General features: G+C 38.0%; 1 protein-coding gene across 3 annotated transcripts in view; it reads right to left on the minus strand.

Annotated features, from left to right (window-relative positions):
- Nucleotides 1–21,828, minus strand: part of CACUL1 (CDK2 associated cullin domain 1) — a 52,008-nt gene that overhangs the window by 13,763 nt on the left and 16,417 nt on the right. For all 3 annotated transcript variants that reach the window (XR_008529790.1, XR_008529791.1, XM_054581587.1), the window contains exons 4-6: nt 9,271–9,366; nt 7,204–7,306; nt 790–879 (exon numbers count right to left, since the gene is read on the minus strand). Coding sequence is in view for 1 of the 3 variants with exons in the window: in XM_054581587.1 (XP_054437562.1) it covers nt 790–879; nt 7,204–7,306; nt 9,271–9,366 (289 nt within the window). In the remaining 2 variants the exon portion in view is untranslated. The remainder of the gene's footprint in view (nt 1–789; nt 880–7,203; nt 7,307–9,270; nt 9,367–21,828) is intronic.

Genomic DNA, 21,828 nt, shown 5'->3' on the forward strand with positions numbered 1-21,828 from the left:
TTTAAAAATTATGAAGAACAAAGACCTGATTAAATTTAAGTAACAATAAATTTGAACACCGCGGAAGTCACTAATTGTGTCAAGTGGCCTGAGAAGGAAGTATCTGACATCACACTCTACCCCTAGTACCACCGTTTGGACTTGGTTTCCAATTTTAATGAGCTAAATTCTGGCATTTCTTTTAAATTAAGCAAACAAGCCACCAATTAAAATAACGACTGGACCGAACTGTACAGTTATCATAGTTAATGTCAGCATGCTTATTATATTATCAGACACTGTGTTAAGCAATTTAGATTAGGTTTTATTTCATTTAATCCTCAAATGACAAAAAGAGTTTCACAAAAAGGTAATTAAAAGTAACTCCTCCTATTACCAAGGAGGATACATTCCAAGGCCCCCAGCAGATTCCTGGCAAATTACATAACAAGCCTAAGACGACGGACTACTGAATGTGTACACCTGTGCACATGTGCAGTGTGGGACAGAAGGAGAAACTCCATAACAAGGATTAATGCCAGACACAAGAATCAACTTTACCAAGTGTCTCCTACGAATTATTCCTTGTATTTCCTAAATGAGTTGGTTTTCACTGGAATAGAAAGAATTCCAACTGAGACTTGAGTTTACATTTCACAATGGTAAGTATCTGCTCAATTTCTTTGCCAAAACAAATCCAAATACCATTAGGCCTCAGAAAACACGTAACGAAACACTGTCCTCTTGGCTAAGGCTGAACTACCATAAACAAACAAATCCAACTCCCCAAGAAACGATGGATCAGTTTACCTGGTCTGAGAGTATACAGTCCTTTCACAATATTTGCCATAGTTGAAGGTGTGACCTGAAATGGTGTTGACTGGGCTTCTAAAAGTAAAGCTGAAATAAGAAGAAAAAATGGAATATAAAAATGGTGTAACAATGTCAAGGTTTCTCTTTCTATTACTATTTCTCCCAAAGGCGGAAGGGTAAACAAGCGCAAGAAAAGAACAGCCCAAGAGGAAAAACTGAAGAGTTTTTTTTAATCCAATGCAACAGAGCTCAATCTACCAAGTAAATATGTACAGTTCTGCCAAAATACTAATGGAAATGACTCAATTTATCGAGGTTCTGAAAAGAAGTAAAGCTTTCTAAAAGCAATGGTATTCATGGTACTTAGTGAGCTCAAAGTGCTTCCCATTATGTTCATAATTCACAAGCTTTACATTTGGGGGATAAAATGTTCTCTAATTCTCTCCATCATTTCTCTTTCCTTCAAATCGCCATATTTGAGGCTCTTGAAATTTCCCTGCAAGACATGTTATTAGTCATTTCAGTAACTGCAGAAGAGTCAGGCTGACTTTCCTAGTCAATCTGACTTTCCCAAGCGCTACAACTATACGTCATTTTTTTCTTTCTAAAGGCAAGGGCGACAGAGATCGAGCCTGCTCATCCTCTCCCTTCATGACTCTGGTAACCACAGGACCCTGACTGAACGTGACAAGAGACTCAGTTTTCTTTTAGGTTATTTACTGCCAGGCAAAAATTTTATTAGAATATTCTTTAAAAAAGATTTTATGTATTTATTTTTAGAAAAAGGGGAAGGGAAGGAGAAAGAAAATAAAAACATCAATCAGTTGCCTCTTGCACGCCCGCAACCGGGGACCTGACCGCAACCCAGGCACGTGTCCTGACCGGGAGTCAAACTGGTGACCTTCCCCTTTGAGGGAGTCGAACCAGTGCCCTTTCCCTTTGAGGGACACCCAACCCGCTGAGTCACACCGTGGTCAGGGCTGATTAGAACATTTTTAAGTGGACAGAAATAATTTCTCTAGATATCATCATCAACAGATACAAATCAATTCCATTATTTAGGGAATACAACAAGTACCAGTGACTCCCGAGTTCATTTTTTAATTTATCCCTCAAAGACCTGCGATTTACTAGCCAAAATATTTTATAAAACTTGGCATAACTTTACTGTAGGCCAGGCTTGTAAAACTGGACAAGCTGTGTTCTTCTGTCTGTGCCTTTTTAAAAATGGAAACTTGGCCAACATCACTGGCCATCTCACTTGGCCAACAATGACTTTGCAGTTTCAAACATACAATGTGAGTTACACTTGAATTTATATGATGAAGGCCAAAGGTGCATTGTTCAAGTTTATCCTTCTGATTTTATCATCAATAGATAGGTATAATTTTGAATGGCATACTCTATCTGTTAATTTATCTTCCTACTTTTTGACCAATTGTTTTGACCTTCAGTGAAGTCTTACTCCAACTGATGGTTACCAGATAGGAGGGCAAGGGGAGACTGGATGGAAAAGGGGACGGGATTAAGTACAAACTGGTGAGTACAAAATAGTCACAAGGATGTAAAGTACAGCACAGGGAAGACAGTCAATAATATTAATAACTATGTATGGTATCAACTAAGTACTAGACTTATCAGGGGAAACACTTGGTAAGTTATGGTGATGTCTAACCACTATGCTATATACCTGAAGCTAACATACTGATTTGCCAAGTGTAATTAAAAATTTTTTTTTAATTTTTTGAAAAGTAAGTGTTATTCCCAATAACTCTTCATGTTCAGTCACACATTCACTATATGGTCAAATACTGGAATCAATAAGTTGGTATGGTTCCCATATAATAAAAGACACACTCTTCATTTTCACCAGTAACATTATTAATTTGGATATTTTGAGTACGTTGGCTATCTCCCGCATGGTAGAATGTTGATTGTTCTCAATGACTTGATTTGATCACTGTCTACTTCAACTGTTCTACCCAAGCATGGAGCATCGTCCAGTGAGAAATGTCCAGCATGAAACTTCACAAACCACTTTTGACACATTTGGTCAGTCACAGCCCCTTCTCCATACACTGCACAAATCTTTTTTTTTGCATTTCATTTGCAAAAAACCTTTCTTGAAATAATAAAGCATAAAATGCTGAAAATATTGCTTATTTTCTTCCATCTTCAATATTAAAATGGCTACACAAAAATTCACCAAGTTTGATGACTTTTTTTTAAATGCACACTGATATGACAGTTGTCACAATGCAATCTAACAAAACGGTTTCAAATGAAGTTAAAAACAACTAAGCGCTACTAGAAGTCCTCTTATGGAAAAAAACAAACTGAACTTTTTGGCCACCCCAATATGTACATTTGCAAACAACCCCTACATAACCATGGCAAAATATCTATATCAAATTTGATAGCTGGGAAGAAATAATGATTTCAGATTGAATTGTACATAAAATGTATATAAATTCATTTAGGATGAATTAATTGAAAATAATTACATTCAGTAACAAACAATTATTAGAGTTGAGAAGGTGAAACATTTCTCTAAAACCCTCTCCAGCTAAACTCTTTTTAGGAACACATTGTTTAAAAGACTTTCTAGTTGATCTCTCCCTTTTAAGGAAAAAGAAAGGGAAATTCAGAGAAGTGGTAGCTTGAGAAAGGAAAAAATATTTATGGAATATTTAACAGGTACTACTTACTCATATATGTTTAATTCTCATAATCTGGCATTCAAAATTTATTTTCTCACAGCTTAATTCTCATCTACCTTTTCTTTTTTTAACAGATAAGGAAACTGAGGCTAAAAACAAAATTAAAAGCACAGAATAATTCACTGAAAATCACAGAACTGCTCTAGCTGGTACAGCTCAGTGGATTGAACACCAGTTCGATTACCAGTGTAGGGCACATGCCTGGGTTGCAGGCCAGGTCCCCAGCAGGGCGCAGGAGAGATGCAACCACACACTGATGTTTCTCTCCTTCTCCCTTCCTCCCCCTTCCTTCCCTTCTCTAAAAATAAATAAATAAAATCTTAAAAAAGAAAAAGAAGAAAATCACAGAGACAGCAAGTTAAAGAGGTCTGAGAACTTGTTTCTCATTCTAAATCCTGTATAATTTCTAGTTACCATGCCACCACCAAAAAGCTGATCTTATATGCGAACTGGTACAAATATGGTACAAATATGGTACAAATAGAGTGTTACTAGCCTTAATTTAATTTTTTAAAAAGCAAGGATCCTCCAATAATCCCACTGTCAGTAAGTAAACAGGTTTGAGCTAGAGTCGGACCTTAGAAAACTTCTGGTGCCAACCTCTTTTTTTAAAGATTTCTGACACTAAAATCTAGAGAGGTTAAAATGCCTTCCTGAAAAGTCAGCTGGCTTTTTAATAACTGGACTGGGCCCACAACCAAGCCCCTCGGCTCTTTCAATTACTCCTCAGAGCTACAAACTTACCTAGGGACTTCTCGCCTTTATTTATTTGAGAAGTAATTCTTAAATCAAACTAAAAATACTCAGCTTACATTTTTTCAAACTATAAGGATCTAAACTAAAAGGCACAACCTCAGGATAATAACAGAAATGTAATTATTTAAAACCTTCTGTGCAAACTGATCTATAACCTTCTACTCAACATGTGTTTTCTCATTTTCTCAAGAAAGTTTTATCATTAACATTCATTTTGTTGCATTTGCTCAGAGATAATACAACACTAGAGATACAAGTGATTAGTGTATAGCCTAGTATGTCCACTGTTTTCAAAGCTTAACGCAAAGTAAAGATTATTTTCAAAGGAAATTTTACTACCAGCCAAAAGTGGAAGCCATTTTATTGTATAAGCATATATGTACGAAAATGATTACCAGGTAGAGATAATAGAAACTAGCTTTATATGCAGTGGGAAGTCACTGTCTTCTTCACAAAAGAATGGCTAATATGGGGCATTTGAGCACCAATTACTTACCAGCATAACAGGTGTTCATTCTGTCCTGCAGTACTGTTTTTAAAACATGGCCCCCAAATTGTTCTGACATGCCTCCTGACGCGAGGTGTGTCCATGTCCACTGCCCTAGATTCTGGGCTCTATATCTGCCTGCCCAGCAGGACACAGCAAAAGTGACACTGTGCCAAGTTCCGGGCCCAGGACTTGGAAACTGGCAGTTTCCACTTCCTGTGTCTCGGAACACTCACTCTTAGAGAAAACAACCGAGAGAAACCAAAGTCAGCACAATCTGCCAGGCACACGTGAGCCATCTTAAAAGTCCCCAGTCCCTGGTAAGTCACATCAGCCAACGCTCAGTGGTGCAGACATAAACTGCCCCACCAGGCCCTGCCCAAATTGCAGATTTGTGGGCAAAATAAAACCGAGTTGTTGCTTCACACCACTACATTTTGGCGTGATTTGTTACATAGCAATAATAAATAAAATACTAGTATTTCCAAATGTATCTGAAGCCACATTAAGGAAATGACTGATCAGATTTTAGAAAATTATAGAAATTGAATGTAGTTATGTGCTTTAGTAAAGGGAGGAGTATATGAAAATGTGCAACTAGAAACAAGAAACCAATCCTTAACAGCTGTGTTGTTCTGATTTAAAATAATGATAACCTCTCTGTGCCTCAGTTTTGCCATCTATAAAATAGAGGTTATGACCATATCTACCCTTAGAGTTATGAGAAATAAATAAGTTAATATTCAGCAAGTGTCTAAAACAGGTCCTACACCACATAGTAAGGGGGGATGGGGGTGGGGGTGTGTGTGTGTGTGTGTGTGTGTGTGTGTGTCTGTGTCTGAAAAACTCTTTTTGATGACCATGCACATAACATTATAGAGTGTCTTGTTAATACAAAGTCCAAACCAGTATGGCCAGTTGTCACTTTTTGTATCCCTTACTCTAAGCACAATGCCTGGTAATTGCTTAATAAATTATCTGGTAAGTTCAGTTTTATCCAATTTACAGATCTTAAGGGCCTTTTCAGTTTACTTGGAAACGGCATATCTGCCTTTAAGTATAATTTTTATTGAAAATCAGATTGTATAAGAAACAAAAGGAAGAAGTAATCTGTTTATGTTTTTTCTTACCAGATCTGGACTACCATATGCTCTTTGAATATTCCCTTTGCATATGCCCAATAAAATAGATTTCCAAATTACTAATAAATATAAAAACATTTTTACATAGTAAATAAGCTTTTCTACCAAATGATAGTACTTGCCTCAAGAAATTTAACAGGAATAACTCCAAAATGCTGTGTTTCATTTCACAATGAAAACAAAGACAATGTCACCATCAGAGACAATACTTAAGTGACTGTAATTAATAGCTGGAATATCTCATGAGATAATGTTTAAAGATACCTGTAAATGTCTGACCAGTCTTTAAGGAAAAGAAAAAAAGAAAAAAAAACCCATACTCCTAAGATTCTAGATCTCTATTATGATTCTGGAATTTCTTGGGAACATAATGAAACATGTATTATCTTCATCTACATTATTTGAAAGCCCTGCCTTTCTAAAATACACTGGCCCAATGTTTAATATTCCTTCTCTTCATTTACACTAAAAAATGAAAGAGCTTCAATTGTTGGTCAAGCTTACAACAATTCTCTTGTAAATTCTGGTAAAATTTCATTGTGGTAGATGACTATTAGGAAAACAAAAAATACTGCAAATCCAAAATATGCCAAATTCTAAAACATGACTTGATGATATACTGCATAAAATACAAGCTTTTAAAGAATGCTGACACATTAGGGTGTAGGGGACTCCTGAACTCCACTCAGAGAGGTGTATTCTTTTAAAAATGGTACATTAAGATGCCACCTGCTAAGAGGGGAAAGGGGGCCCGGGAATTGGAAGAAAGGAAAAAGTCAATTTGGCAATTTTATCAGCTTACTTAATAACCTACATAACCACATTAAACCTTTCACAAGTCCCAATTCACACCAGAGAAAACACGGGACCAGGGGCTGAGAAGCTGCCCACGATGCAGCTGATACGTGGCAGAGCTGGGCACGAGCAGGGCCTTCGCACTAAGGAGTCAAAACCCGCGAGGGCTCCGTGCTACACTGCACACTCCTCGAGTAACGCAGTTAGGGAGGAGCCCCTTCGCAGCATTTCCCCCACTGTCAGAAGGGGTAAAAAAGACAGCAAGTTTCAGGCCAGACGTGAAGGCACTGTCCAGTAACATGGCTCAGCAGCTCCCAGCCCACTGGGGCACCTCCAAGTCTTATTTTCAATTCCTCGCGCCTCTCTCTGTTGAACTGGGCTTCAATGAACACTTTCTGCTGTACGATTCAGAAGATGTCGACACTGGGGCTTATGTGCCAGCCCTCTCTGATCGAAAACATATCTGTGTCACTGCTAGTGTGATCTCACCCCTGTAAGCTGAATTACTTACGCATTAGGCTGTAAATGTGCTTTTCTGCAACATGTTCCGTAAACAGCTTTATAAGGTCATCTTTTAAGTCTCTGTTAAGCTTGGTTTCGATGTAAAACTTATTCTGGAAAAGAAAATAAATTATTTTCCAGTGCACTGATTAGGGGAAATGATTAATAAACTGGAACACTAAAAAAATAATTATTTTAGAAAACAACTCATAAAGGCATCACCTAAAACTAAAAACCCATCACACAACAAAAAAAGCTATATCCTATTTATGTGTTTTTCTGGCGTGGGATTAAAAGCACATAAAGATAAAATGCTCTGAACCATACACCTCCAAAACAACATGGGAAGATACCAGACAGGGTATCTTAATGTCCTAGACAGGGATTACAGACACATGGAACCACACTGTGTGACAGGCACTTCCTATGCTCTTTAAAAATACTTTATTATCTAAAAGCAACACTGGGAATCACTCATGGAAGGTCCCCCATTTATCAATGATCTAGGATGACGCAGAGAGCAAACAGGAAGTTGGGAGCTGGCGGACTCCCAACACACATCCCACTGCAATGCCTGGCCTGTCACTCAGCCTCCAGCATTCCTTAGAGACGGTCTCCGTTCAAAGGGGGACACTGACCACGGTAGCCCAGTGAGACGGAGGGTAACCTAGGCTTGAGTGCGAAGTGTCCTGCAGCCATCTTACCACCACGAGCAGAACAAGACGAAACAGGAGTTGTATACAGCCAAGAGAAAAAAGAACCCTAGTCCTCGGTGACACTGTTAACCACAGATCCAGCCAACCCTGCAGACTGCCTTGTATCTGGGTTTTATTACAAGAGCGAAATCTTTCCCTTATTCACCTAAATCACTTGGAAGCAGCTTTTCTGTTTCTGGTAGCCAGAAGCATCCTGGTTAGAATAGATGGCAAGTCAAAAAAGATAGAATCTGTTCATGTCTAAATATTACCTCAATGTATAGGAACGGAAAACACAAAGAGGAATGTTAACAAGTTGTTGATTCTCTCTTATTAACACAAGATTTTTTTCTTCTTTAAGAAATTATAAATCTAACATGCACATGGTTAAGAATTAAAACCATGCAGAAGGGTATACAATAAAAAGAAATGTCCCACATCAGACCCTCTGTCCCATTCCCAAATGTCCCATGCCACACCAGGAAAACTTCTGTATATTCTTTCTAAAATGTAGCTTGTATATATAAGAAAACACTTGCTAATGGAGAAATATTTCACATTGCTTTGTATATTGCTTTTTCACGTAATGTCTCTTAGGGAAAACTTTTCTCTAAAATAACATAGACATGCCATTATTTTTAACTGCATCCTTTTCAACTGTATCTTCCACAAATTACTTAAATAATAGTCCCCTGTTGATCACAGAAGTTTCTCCCAGAGTTGTTTTTTTTTCAGTAAAGTATGTATGAAGAATAAACAAATCATTCTGAAGATCAGTATAAAACATACAGCAATCTCTATGCTATAGAATACAGAATCAGCCTAAACATCGCATTCACTAATCTAATAAACAAAGAGGAATTGGGGTAATGATTTCATTCCACTGCGATAACAAGCCCCTCCTAACAGGAACACTAACACTGGGATTCTACAACTTTATTTATTTAAAGGGGAGAGGGACTAATGAACAAAGTCAACAGAATACAAATTATACTCAAGGCATAATTTTCCAAATGAAAGCTATCATAAGAATGGGAAGCAAATTTTATTCTACTTTTTTATGAAATGACTTCCTTGGCATTTATCATACTTCATGTTTTTAGATACACGCCTTAATTCTTTTTTCTGAGGACAAAAAAATCTTCCTTATATACCATGTGGCAGAAATAAAATAAATGTTAATTGTCTAATTGCTGGTATTAATGCCTAATCGTCTATACAGCAATGTTATGTAATTTTAAAACAAAAAAAGGGTAAATATGTCAACACTATCAAACGTTCCTAAAATAGGTTAATTTCCATTTCTACCATAACATATAGTATTACAAGACAAATAAAACATACTCTCTGTGCTTAGAGCAATGAACCAAGCTCTAACTTACCATATATATGAAAAGAGGCACAATGCTCTGCAATGCTCCCATATATTGTCCAAGAGCTATATTAAATCTTTCAATATAGAGATCTGGAGGGCTGGCCTGTGAGCAAGAGAACATACATGTGATCATGCTGGGAAACCAGGTTTAAAGACCTTTCATCACAATCTAAAATGCAAATGGCTCCACTTACAATCTTAGTGTACGTACAGTGAACACCCCTTACTTCTAATTCAGCTTCCATTATTGAATACTTACAGGTTTGGTGCACACCAGGTGCCTGCAAATTGAATGTTATTTCTCTTTACATATGAAACAACTGGGGCTTCAAAATATTTAGTCACCTGACTAGGGATCTACAGCTGATAAATCTGTCCATCTGAATCCTTCCATCTACTCACATTCCTTTTTTAGCACCCTAAAACCTTTAGAGAAAGTTCAGATTTCCAATGCAGGGCACACTGTCTACCTCTCTGCATTCCTACCCCGCGCTTTCTCACATGCAGTCTGGCCCAGCCAACACGGGGAGCTGCTGGCAGCTCCCAAACGGCGTCGGTGTGCTGTCTCCGGCTTCCCTGACCGCTTCCTCTGCCTGAATGTCTTCACCACCCTCACCCTGATGCACCTGGCTACCTTCTGTTATCCTTCAAGATCTGTCATTTCCTCTGAAATATCTGGGACACATGTCCCTTCACCAGCACACTTATCAGCCACCATCACACTTACTTCTCCCACTGGTGGTCTCTGTCCCTGAACTTCAAGTCCCTGGACGGCAAGATCGAAGTCATTTCATAAATGACTTTCCATCCCCTGTGCTGACCCCAGAGCTTGGAACACAGCAGCTATAACAGGAAGGCATGTCTTGCAAGGACCAAGTCTTACTTAAATCTAAACTTGATGAAATGTAAATCTAACCTAGGCTTGTTTAAATCTAAATTATTTTACTATTTAACAAGGCTGTATGACATTATGCAATTCATTTAGTCTTCTGAATTTCAATTTCCATACATATAAAACAGGAAAAATACTAATTGTGCTATTTCTAAGATATGCTTAGATTCAGAGAAAAGGGTGTCTAAGTGCTTTGAAGAATGTCAAATATTATACATGCATAGGCAACTAGTAAGTAAACTTTCTGAATTAACTACCCATTTGTCTACTACTTCATAAAAATCCATTAACATTATTAAAAGTGTTCCTTATCAACTAAAGAAATTGGGGGAAATGGTTCCACATTATGAACAAACTTTTAACCACAACTCATAAACAGAAACACATGTAATATCTTTCTTTAAAGAGCTTCAAAGGACTCTAGAAATGTTTCAGTATTCAAAGAAATAAATTTTAGAAGTATTATATGAAAAAATCTGAAGAGGTTTTACGTTAAAATAATCTTCCCTTTCCATAAAAGGACACTGTCTATCTCAAAGTTAAAAGTATGAACACCGATTAAAAGGCATACTTAGTAGCATACAGAATAAGTGAAATTGGATTCCTAGTTATTCTTTCCAAGAATTCACAAAACCTCAAAGGTTATAGGTAATAAAAAGTACTTTTTCTACTGAATCAAATGTCAGAACATTTACTTAGCTTTTTATTTCTACATTTCAAATAGCACTTATTCCAAATCTTTTAAATGACAGGATTATAAATTATAACAATCTTCTAAAATAAATCCAATCTCTTTACTGGGAACATAGAAAAAACTATTGTAAAAAATTAATCAAACTGTTCATCCTTACAACTTAAATTCAGTATACTTTGGGCCCCACTGGAGAAATTGCTACCTATTTGATTTACATTACTTCAACATGAATATATTTGATTTGGACATTAAGTGAAATTTTTTACCCTTAAAACAAGCAAGCTTCTTTTCTTCTCAAACAAGAAAAAGCTGCCAGAAAAATAACTGTTACTCCAAACTTACCCCAACTTTTCATAACAGACCTAGGTTCCCTGAAATTTATAATATGGCTAGTAGGAGGAATGTTTTAATTTCCTTTTTAAAAATGACTAATGTATTCATCTGGTTTAAAATTCAAATTAGTTCAAACTGGTTTAGAGTTTACCTATCATTCCTTCCTCACTGAACCAACACTTAATTCATTTTTAACCTTCCAAAAAAATTTTACATATATACAAAAAAGTAAACATCCCATTTATACCCTTCTTTACATAAACACTAACATACAATCACGTTGATCTGCAATTATTCCAGAAATGTACCTTGGAAACTGTTTTATTCTGGTGGTTCTCATATATTTTGATGTCAAGAATCCTTTACACTCTTAAAAGTAATCAAAGATTCCAAACAGCTTTTGTTTACAATGTGTTATAATATTTACCATACTAAAAATTAAAACTGGGTTTTAAAAATATAAATTCATTCTAAAATAGTAATAAACTCATTATTTTAACATACTTTTATGTTCAAATACAGTTATATATTTTAAATATAAATATTTTCCAAAAAATTAGTAAGAAGACTGGTATTGTTTTCAGATTTTTCCAAGTCTCTTTACAGTCTGGCTTAATACAAGACAGCTGGATCTTCAGATCAGGTTCCGTATTGAATCAGTTGTGATGTGTTGTTTTGGTTGAAGGAAATACAAATCTACCCTCACAAAAATATGTGGACAGAATAAGAAGGTATATTTTAATAGCCTTTTCAGATCATTGTAAACATTCTTTAAAACTTGACAAGAGGTAGTTTCTTAAAGATCAGCTGCAATATAAAATCAGAAACTATCAATGAATTCTTTGTTCTCTAGCAACTAAAACCTGCTGGTCTATCTTCTACTTTGAATTGATCTTTTACAAATACTTTTTAAAACATTACGACGTTTGGAAGTACTAACGCACTGAATTATGCAGATCTTCCAAATGTTGATACGTTTTACTATACAACATTAAAAAAAATTGTATTTGTTAATATTATCACCTATCTAATCAGAAGAGTCTTTTTACTTAGGTATTGAGAATCGATAAAGATCATGGTGGTAAATTCAAGTTTTCCATAATTCTAATTTTCACTAAACTCAAATGTTATCTTGGCAACAAATACCATCAGTTGTTTCCCTTGAAGTAACAGACTTAATTCATTTTTGAGAAAATGTCTGTCAAATACCAAAGTCTAAATAACCATAGCTTGTCAGTTAGTCTTTCTTTCAAATAAAAATAGTGTTGTATAGGGGAAAAAAAAACCCCAGCTAGTTTAGCTCAAAACTTATATAACAACACAAGGGCTTTTTCTCAAGAATGATCGTTGTACTTTGGTATGCAGCTTCCCATTTGATCACGCAGGGTCTTTTTTAAAGAATACTCAAAGTCACCATTTAACAAAATTAGTATTTTTAGAACACTCCAGTGAAACGGGCTTGTTTCTGCTTTTGTTTTCTACTGTGAGTGTGTGGAAGTAAAGATCCCAGCAGTTTTGCTTATTGTTGCTTTTGTACCATCAGAGCAAATATCAACAGAGTAAAAAGACAAATTAAATCCTAGTAGTATCACAAAAACAGCTCTGATTTTGAGAACCCCCCAAAGGAATTTCAGGGACCCTCAGAGGTCCTTGAACCGTAAGTGAAGAATTCTACCCTTGCCATGACTGGTTGGGTGTCGACTCGCAAAGCAAAACATCGCTGGTTTGATTCCACTCAGGGCACACAGCACTGTTGCGCATTCAGTAAGGGCATGTACCAGAGGCAACTAACTGATGGCTATTTCTCTAGCCCTTCAATGTTTCTCTCCCTCTCTTTCTCCCTCTCTTTCTCCTTCCCCTCTCCTTGTTCTAAAAATGTTTAAACAAAATAAAATAAAGTAGAAATATTGGGTTGGCCAAAAAGTCCGTTCAATTTTTCCCATAAAAGACAAGACACATTTTTCATTTTCACCGATAACTTTATTGATTTGGATATATTGAGTATGCTGGCTATCTCCCACTATTGGCATCTAGTGGGTAGAGGCCAGGGGTGCTGCTAAACATCTCCCAATGCATAAAACAGCCCCACAGCAAAGAATTATTTGGCCAAAATGTCAACAGTATCAAGAAACTCTGCAAACTACTTTTGACACGTTCAATCAGTCATAGCACCTTCTCTGTACACTGTAGAAATCTTTTTTTGCATTTCAGTTGCATTTTACCTTTCTTGAAATAATAAAGCATAATATGCTGAAAATGTTGCATATCTTCCTCCATCTTCAATATTAAAATGGCTGCACAAAAATTCACCAATTTTGGTAAGTTTTTAAAAAAATATGCACTGATATGAAAGCTGTCACAATAAAATCTAACAAAATTGTTCTGAATGAATTAAAGACAACTAAGCACTATAAGAATCATTGTGCAGGAAAAATTAAACTTTTTGGCCAACCCAATATATTCTTATAGATACTATACAATGTTTGAATGTATTATTCAATCAGCATGCATTCTGATTACTTGTTGTTACTCTTTGTAGCTACAAACAATGTTGCAATCAATAACTTCCTACAGATGTCATTCTGTAGACTGTTTTAAAGAAAAATTTTAAAGCTAAAATGGTAGAACTAAATGGTAACCTTTTGTATCATTAGATAAAAACAAAATAATTTTGGCACTTAGTCTGGAAGGCTGGATCTGCTAAACACCACTTTAGTAATTTGTGAGAAATGCCTCAGAGCAAGAGAGGAAGGGTCAGATTCACCATATATATCAGGCCTTCACAGGATGGGAGGAGAACAGGGCTTGTTACCCTCAACTTTGAAAACTAGGTAAGTGTGGTCAATTACTCTAATTACATGTATATTAATTTTAGAACGGCATAATTTGTTTAAATAACTTTACTACTCATTAGACAAATGTACTATAAGCTAGGCCAGTTCTGACCAACAGAATTTTCTGTGATGATGGAAATGTCCAATATGGTAGCCACGAGCCACGTTTGCTACTGAACACTTGAAATGTATTTAATAAAACTAGGACCTGAATTTTTATTTCATTTTAGTTTTAATAATTACATATGGCTAGAGGCTATCAAACTAGACTCTGCAGATGTAAAACACAAACAAGTTCCACAATTTCATATTTATATCCCTCCTCCTCTACCTATGCACCATCCCCATCTCACCAAAATGAAACACTAAAAATTAAGAATACGTGTTTTATGTCCACAAAAACATTATGGTTTTCTTTAAATAAAATGACTTTTCCATGTGAAAATGAAATAGGAAACAAAAAAGAGTGGAAGGAAAGGAACTAATAAACATTACAAGGGTGCTAACATCTATCTTTACAGAAGGAATGCATGTTTACTAACATTTTTAAAAATTAAAAATGCAATTACAGAAAAATACCCACTACCAACCTTGGTAGATAACTACCATTAACATTTTCTTCTGTTCTCGTGTCTGTGTGTAACAAATACAGAATTCCATCATTTTGTATCTGTTTTTATCACTCCGCTATGTATCATCATCTCCCGGGTCAAATATATTTCTACAACATAATTTTAATAGCTGTCTGGACACACCGTTGTCTATTTCATCAGTCCCTCTTCATTAGATACTGAAACTGTGCTTTGCTGATGCATTACCCAGGTGTGCCTGCATACTTGTAATCCTGATTAGTACTTCAGTGGTACAAGTGTGTTGAGTGGCTTCAGCAACAACACAACCTTACACTTAAACATGAGACAACACCGCTCCTTGCTTGAGAGAGAGACCAGTTGCAGGCCCGGTGGCTCCTCCCCAGCCCACCGCATCTCACACAATGCTGCTCTCCAAATCACCTGAAGAACTTGTAAATGGTACGGGTTCCTTTGCAACTCTCCAAAGTCCTGACTCAGAAACTCTCCAGAAGGGTATGTTTTTAATGAGACCTTCAGGGGATTCTTCAAACAGCTGCCTGAGCAGCTGTTAAGCATTCAGAAATGTCTACCGTAGCCCACTTCAGAGGAAGAGGGGCTCTGTGGGAAGACGTCTAGAGGACTCAAGAAACGGCTGAGCAGCAATCACCATGCAACACAAGGCATGTGCCACATGACGACAGTGACAATCTAGCTGCCAACTCTACTGAAATCAGTAAATATATGATACACAACCTTGTACCATTAGTATTAAGACTATAGCTGAATTTTTCCTTTAAATTTAACAATCTCTTGACTATTATCAAATCCGTAATTATAAAGTTATTATTAAAATGGAACAATGAAGGGGTCCTCCTCCACTTAGAATGCAGAAATTCATGAGGGAACATCAGTCCCAAACTTGTGATTAAAAAAAAAAGGTCTGGTTAACTTACATAGTCTATTTTTTTGAGCTTATCAGAGGTCTGAGGTCTCTGTATTTTACATACACAATGTCCAACTAGATGAAGTGAACTTCAGAGTGACAAGCTCCTCTAAGGAAAGAAAGGTCACATGAACTGCTTCCCCTTTGGGGGTGACAGCCATAAAAGCTAGTGAGAAAATCACAGAAGTTGTAACGAATCCTTAAAGGCCAAGTGTGAACAGCACAGACCCGAGTGCCTCACACCAGGGCAGTGCCCAGCCACTAGCCAGCTCTGTTCCATGACCTTCCACTGGGTCTTGGAGAGAAGAGTGAGGGCACTTAAAGAGATGTACCGAGTCCGGGGACAAGGCAGGAGCGCCTGAAGAAGCCCAGGCATGCTCTGTGACCTCCAGGAGTGAAAAGGTGGTGATCGCTGCCAACGAAGACATGAACAAAAGCTGCCTGAACCCTGGACCATGCTCAGATACAAAGCCAAAGTCATCTGCTGAAGGGGAGAGGGAAGAGACCCACCCGCACTCTGGGGACCCTTCAGTGAACCGAGGCACAAGCTGTCTGCGGCCGGCGTTAACCCTCCGGCCCTCCTGTCACCACCAGCAAAGGCCAGCTTCCCCTGGGAGGGCGTAGGAAATCCACTCCCGCCCAGGCTCCTGCACTATAAAAACCTAGAGCATACTGCGGGGCAGGGAAGTGCGGGAAGCGTGCTCACGCCCAAGCTGCTGCTTTAAGTCGGACGCAAGGCTGCCATAGGGTGCAGGGGACGAGAGGGCAGTGGGGGTTGAGCAGGGAACCCTCCTGAGCTCTAGATGAGGGACGACAAAGGGCAGCCTGCAGGCCAAACCTGGTCCACCACATGTTCTCATGGGTAGGCATTTATCGGAACACTCAAGCCCATTCACTTATAAACGGTCTCTGGCTGCTTTTCGTGCTGCAGCAGAGACCATGAGACCCACGAAGGTATTTACTCTCTGACCCTTGGCGGAAAAAGTTGACCAACCCTTGCTGTAGACCTTGAATTGAGGAGGAAAAGGCATCTGCAACTGGGGTGGGGAAGTGGGGCATGGGAACACTGACAAAGCCCCCCTCCGGAGGCTCACACTCACAATACTTAGGACTGAGGCAGGAGCAGGAGAACCAAACCAACAGAAGCCACAAGAGCTGCCCCTCACCTCCCTCACCTTGCACCATCCAACAAAGAGCCGCCTATGCACTCACTGCTGAGGAGGGCAAGAGTGCAAAGAAGGCCCCTCAGTGAAGCAGGGCCTGCTGAGTGCTGAGGGCCAGGCAGGAGGAGGGGAAAACATCCTCCTGATTCACACCAAGAACGAGGCAGCAACAGTCCACTACTAGAGCCTGTATTAACAACAAAGCCCGTAGTCACAACAGAACTCAAACCCAACTCACCTACGCATGAGGAGGCTGACTCAACCCCTTCACACTAACAGCCTGACAGGCATGCCTGTTTCTAGGACCAAGTATTCTTTATGTCCGTCTCTACTGGTGTTTTTATACACAATGTTCAGCATTTGACCAAAAATTAAGAAACTCCAAAAAAATCAAGAAACTATAACCCATTTCAAGAGTCAAAGAGTCAGCCCTGGCTGGTGTGGCTCAGTGAACTGAGTGCCAGCCTGCAAACCGGAAGGTCGCAGGTTCATTTCCCAGCCAGGGCACACGCCTGGGTTGCAGGCCAGATCCCTAGAACTGGGGAGTGCGAGAGGTAACCAAGCTATGTTTCTCTCCCTCTCTTTCTCGCTCCTTGCTCCCTCTCTAAAAATAAATAAATAAAATACTTTAAAAAGAGAGTCAACAGTCCCAGATGCAAAGATGCTCACAAACTGTAACTGTCATATAGACTTTAAAATAGCTATGATTAATATATGTAATGACCTAGTAGAGAAGATAGACAACATGCATTTAAAAAAAAAAAAAAAAAAGACGGGGAATTTCAGAAGACAAATGGAAGGCTGTTGGTTTGTTTTTTTTTTTAATCAAATGGAAATGCTAAAAATTCTCAAACTTTAATTTAAATCTTTTAACACGTAATCCTATATTACCAGGTATGACTTTGGCATTTTGGATACCATACAAAGACCTGGATGCTCTTTCAAGGATCCTTAATATTATTTTCTGAATCAAACTAGAAATTCCTTTTTTAAAAATCTGCCTCTATGTAACGAACTTCAGCAAAAATAAATAGTGTGCAATATGCTTTCAACCTAACTAGCTTATTCCATGATTTTCCAGAACAATTACCATACTGCCAATGAACAGATGTTTCAAGGCTCCAGAAGTAACATCAATTCCACCTGAGGCTGATAAAGATGCTACATACAAATGGAACCCCCCCACCCCGGCCAAATACATATGACATTCCATTCTCATTCCTGTTGTGAAGACAGTGTTTCCACAGTAGACTATCCAAAAAATGTAAGTTATATAGAAGGCAAATGAACCACAGGAGCCTTAAGCTATAATAAACACATAAGATGCTTCTATTATAAATTGTAACAATGAGTTTCTAATCCAAGGTAACAATAAAGAAGTCAAAGTTGAGTCCAGGAGACTTTTCTCTCTTAGATCTATTAACTCTCAAACTTAACTGCTACTATTATTACTACTACTATTATGATATGGACATTTCTTCTTGATTTATTTCTAAAATAAGATGTTCCTCATTTTCCAAACAGCTTAAAACAGTAACCTGAATGAAAGTCTAGCTTCTGTGATCCTGTATTTCTTTAGCGGACCCACATAATAATGAGATAAATTAGGTTCTAATCCTGGGTTTTAAACAGACTAGCTAGGTAACACAGAGCAGTTACTAAAGCTCCAAGGATTACTTAATACAGAAAATATCCTAAGAAGTAAGACAGACAAGGACGACTTCTCACTTTCCCATACACCTCATCTCTTAAACTCTTAGCAAAAACTGCCACTTAACCCTATTTGCTGATTTTTTAAAGGAAACTTTTTCCTTACTTTTCCAGTTTAAGGACATAGCTATCTCAAAACAAAAAGGTTATTTTAAAAGAGTACAACTTATAACTATACTGTGTTTACTGTGACAATAAACAACTGCAAATAACTTCTTTATTTAAGTGATTTGACTCTCCCGCTCATCATAAATTCCATTTTCTGAGTTCAGGATGCCGTCTGAACTAAAGTAAGATGGGTCTAGTAATCGCAGCTATAAAGCGAAGAAATGCTTTTTATCAACTAGGAGGTACTTTTACCAGGTCTCTCTCTGGGACCTGGCATTATGGTAAGCCCTATGAGGAGAAAATACCATCCTTGCCTTCACAGGACAATTGTGCACTTACAGCGTGACTCACCGGCCAATTCTCTTGAGACAGGAACAACTTTGCTACAACAACTGCTTTAAGTTCTAGTATGGATTAATAAATAGATCTCCAAATAACTTATTAAGAAAAATTTCTGTAGAGTATACATGTGAAGTGTTACTTACCAACTGGCAACAATATTTATTTTACTTGAAATCTATGTAAAATAGGGTGACAGGCAACTTTCTTATGATCTAAAATCTCCCTCACTCTAGCAAGGAGTAAATACCATATTTGAGGGAATGAAAGTTTTCCTTTTTTAATACTTTGTAGTTCAACAGGTAGACAAAACTGCTTTTAATAAAAAGAAACTTTCAAATGACCAGGTAATAAGACAAGTTGAGTTATGCTGCCACCCACAGGACAAAACACAAATAGCAAAGCAACGCTTGCTCTGATTTTAAACACCAAGAGAATCTGATTGGCTCAGTCTGTTGGCAACTTGGCGTCTCTGAAGAGTGAGTCAAAGTTAGGTAACATTGGCTGATTATGGTTTATTTTCTATTAATTTCTATTATTAACTGACTTGACAGTCAAATTACATTTAACTCAGTCAAGATGTATTCATCTTAAAAGATATCAAAATACTCAATTTTATTAAAATGAAAGGTTTAAAAGTAATTAACTTTTTTAAAATTAAAATAGCTGACAAATACTCATTTAAACTATTCTATACTCGGTCCTATTTGAGACTAAAAACTGCAACATTCCCCTTTCCCGCCCGTCTGGGTGGCGTCCCCTCCTCGGAACCCTGTCCCCCGTGTCGTGGCACCGCCCGTGCGACTCCTAGCACTTCAGTGCTGCTCTCCTAACCTGGGACCCAACCCTGGTAGAACACGCTTTTGGGGGGTAATACACAGTGTTCAGTTCTAAACCAATGACAAAGAAAGTGTTACTAATGGTGTCCTAACTATTTGGTAAAAGTAAAAATACACTCTCAATTTGATAAAATAAATTAACATATACAATAAAGTTATCAACATTACTTAGGGAGAAAATGTCTCACAGCTGCTCCAGTGAATTCCAAATTCAGAATTCATTAAGCCCACACAAAAATAATCAAAATGTGGAAGTGCTGTTTTAGAGTTTTAAGAGTAAAGGATATTAGTCACATTCAACAAACTCAATTATCCAAATGGTAGCGGGGCAAAACAAGATAGGCTAAATGCTGTCAATTCAAAATACGGATCGTGTCCATGGAAAACAACTCCCAAGATCTCAGTGACTTAAGATAACAGAGCTTGGGTAAACAAGGTGTGGTATATCCATACAATAGAATGTTATTCAGCCATAAAAAGGAATAAAGTATTAATCATGCCAGAAACATAAATGAACCTTGAAAACACTATGCTAATTAAGCCAGACACAAAAGGCCACATACTATCTCATTCCATGTCTATGAAATGTCCAGAACAGGCAAATCCAGAGAAAGCAAGCAGATCAGTGGTTGTCAGTGGCCGACAGGGGGAAAGAGCAGGGAGTGGCCGCGTATGGGTACTGGGCTGTTAGTCTGGGGTGACTAAAATGTCCTGAAACTAGTGTGATGGTTGCATAACTTTGTGACTATATTAAAAACCATGAGTTGTACACTTTAAAAAGGTACATGGTGGGGCATGTGAACTACATCTCAATTTAAAAAACTTTAAGTGGACTAAAAATCAAGGGGAAAGGCACAGCAAGCCTTCTCTCTCACTTGTGTTCCATGCCCCTCCCGAGGGTCTGCCGCAGGCCAGAAGCACACGGAGGCCCAGGGTAAGGGAGCCTCTGCCAGGTGGGACTGGCAGGTGAAGGAAACGCGGAAAGTTGCACAGCCGACCTCGAAGGCTTCCGATTTTTGGGTCACATGTCACAGGCAAAGTAAGTCACTGGGCCAAGTCTAACGTCAGTGAGACAGAGAAGTTTCTCCCCACCATGTATCCAGGAGGAAGAAACTTGGAAGCATTTGGTCAATAGCATTATGACTGGCGCATTTATCTAATGGGTACTTAATGGTTCGACACTACAAAGACCAAGGGACACCAGCGTCCTAAATCAGGATTCTCGCCCTCAAGAGGCTCAGTGTTGGAAAGGTGACATCCTGCTTGGTAACTAAATGTACGCCAAAGTGCTAAACTAAGGACTACAGCAGCAGTACAAATAAAGTGATACAGAAGCAAAGAAGAGAGAGTGGTTCGTTAAGCCCACCAGAAACAAAGACGTTTTAAAAGTGGGGCAAACCCTAACAGACAAGTAGAATGTCCCCTCTATGGAAAGGGAAGAAAGGACAGAAGCAGTGGCAAAAGAAGCCAGAAGAGAAAATACATGAAGAAAAAAGACAACGCATGTAAGGGTCTTGATTTGTTATCCATTCAGCCTCCATATGTGTTTTGATTAAAGTATTTAATCCATTTGCATTTAAAGCAACTGTGGACCGATACGTATTTATTGCCATTTTATTATTCATATTTTTTATCTTTTCTTCTTTTCTTCTTCTTAAAGAAATGTTCACCTTTAACATTTCTTGTAATACTGTTTTAGTGGTGAAAACTCCTTTAGCTTCTTCTTGGCTGGGAAGCTCTTTATCTGTCCTGTGAATTCTTTTGATTCTTTGGATAGCTTTGCTGGAGAGAGTAACCTTGGCTGCAGGTCCTTGCTTTTCACCACTTTGATGATTTCTTGCCAATCTCTTCTGGCCTGCAGTTTGTTGGGAAATCATGTGACAGTCTTATGGGAGCTCCCTTGCAGATAACTGCTTTTCTCCTGCTGCTTTTAAGATTCTCCTTCTCTTTAACCGTTGGTATTTTAATTATAATGTGTCTTGATGTAGGCCTCTTTGGGTTTATCTTGTTTTGGACTCTCTGTGCTTCCTAGACTTGTTCAGAGATAGGAAAGGAGACCATACAGACTCCGTAACAAGGATTTCAAGGCTGTTTACACTCTGAACTGAGCCAGATAATCTAACAGTGCTCTGCTTTTT

The sequence above is a fragment of the Pteronotus mesoamericanus genome, unplaced genomic scaffold (genome assembly GCF_021234165.1).
Source record: "Pteronotus mesoamericanus isolate MK-2021 breed Mesoamerican mustached bat unplaced genomic scaffold, CSHL_Meso_final contig_657, whole genome shotgun sequence".
NCBI lineage: Eukaryota > Metazoa > Chordata > Mammalia > Chiroptera > Mormoopidae > Pteronotus > Pteronotus mesoamericanus.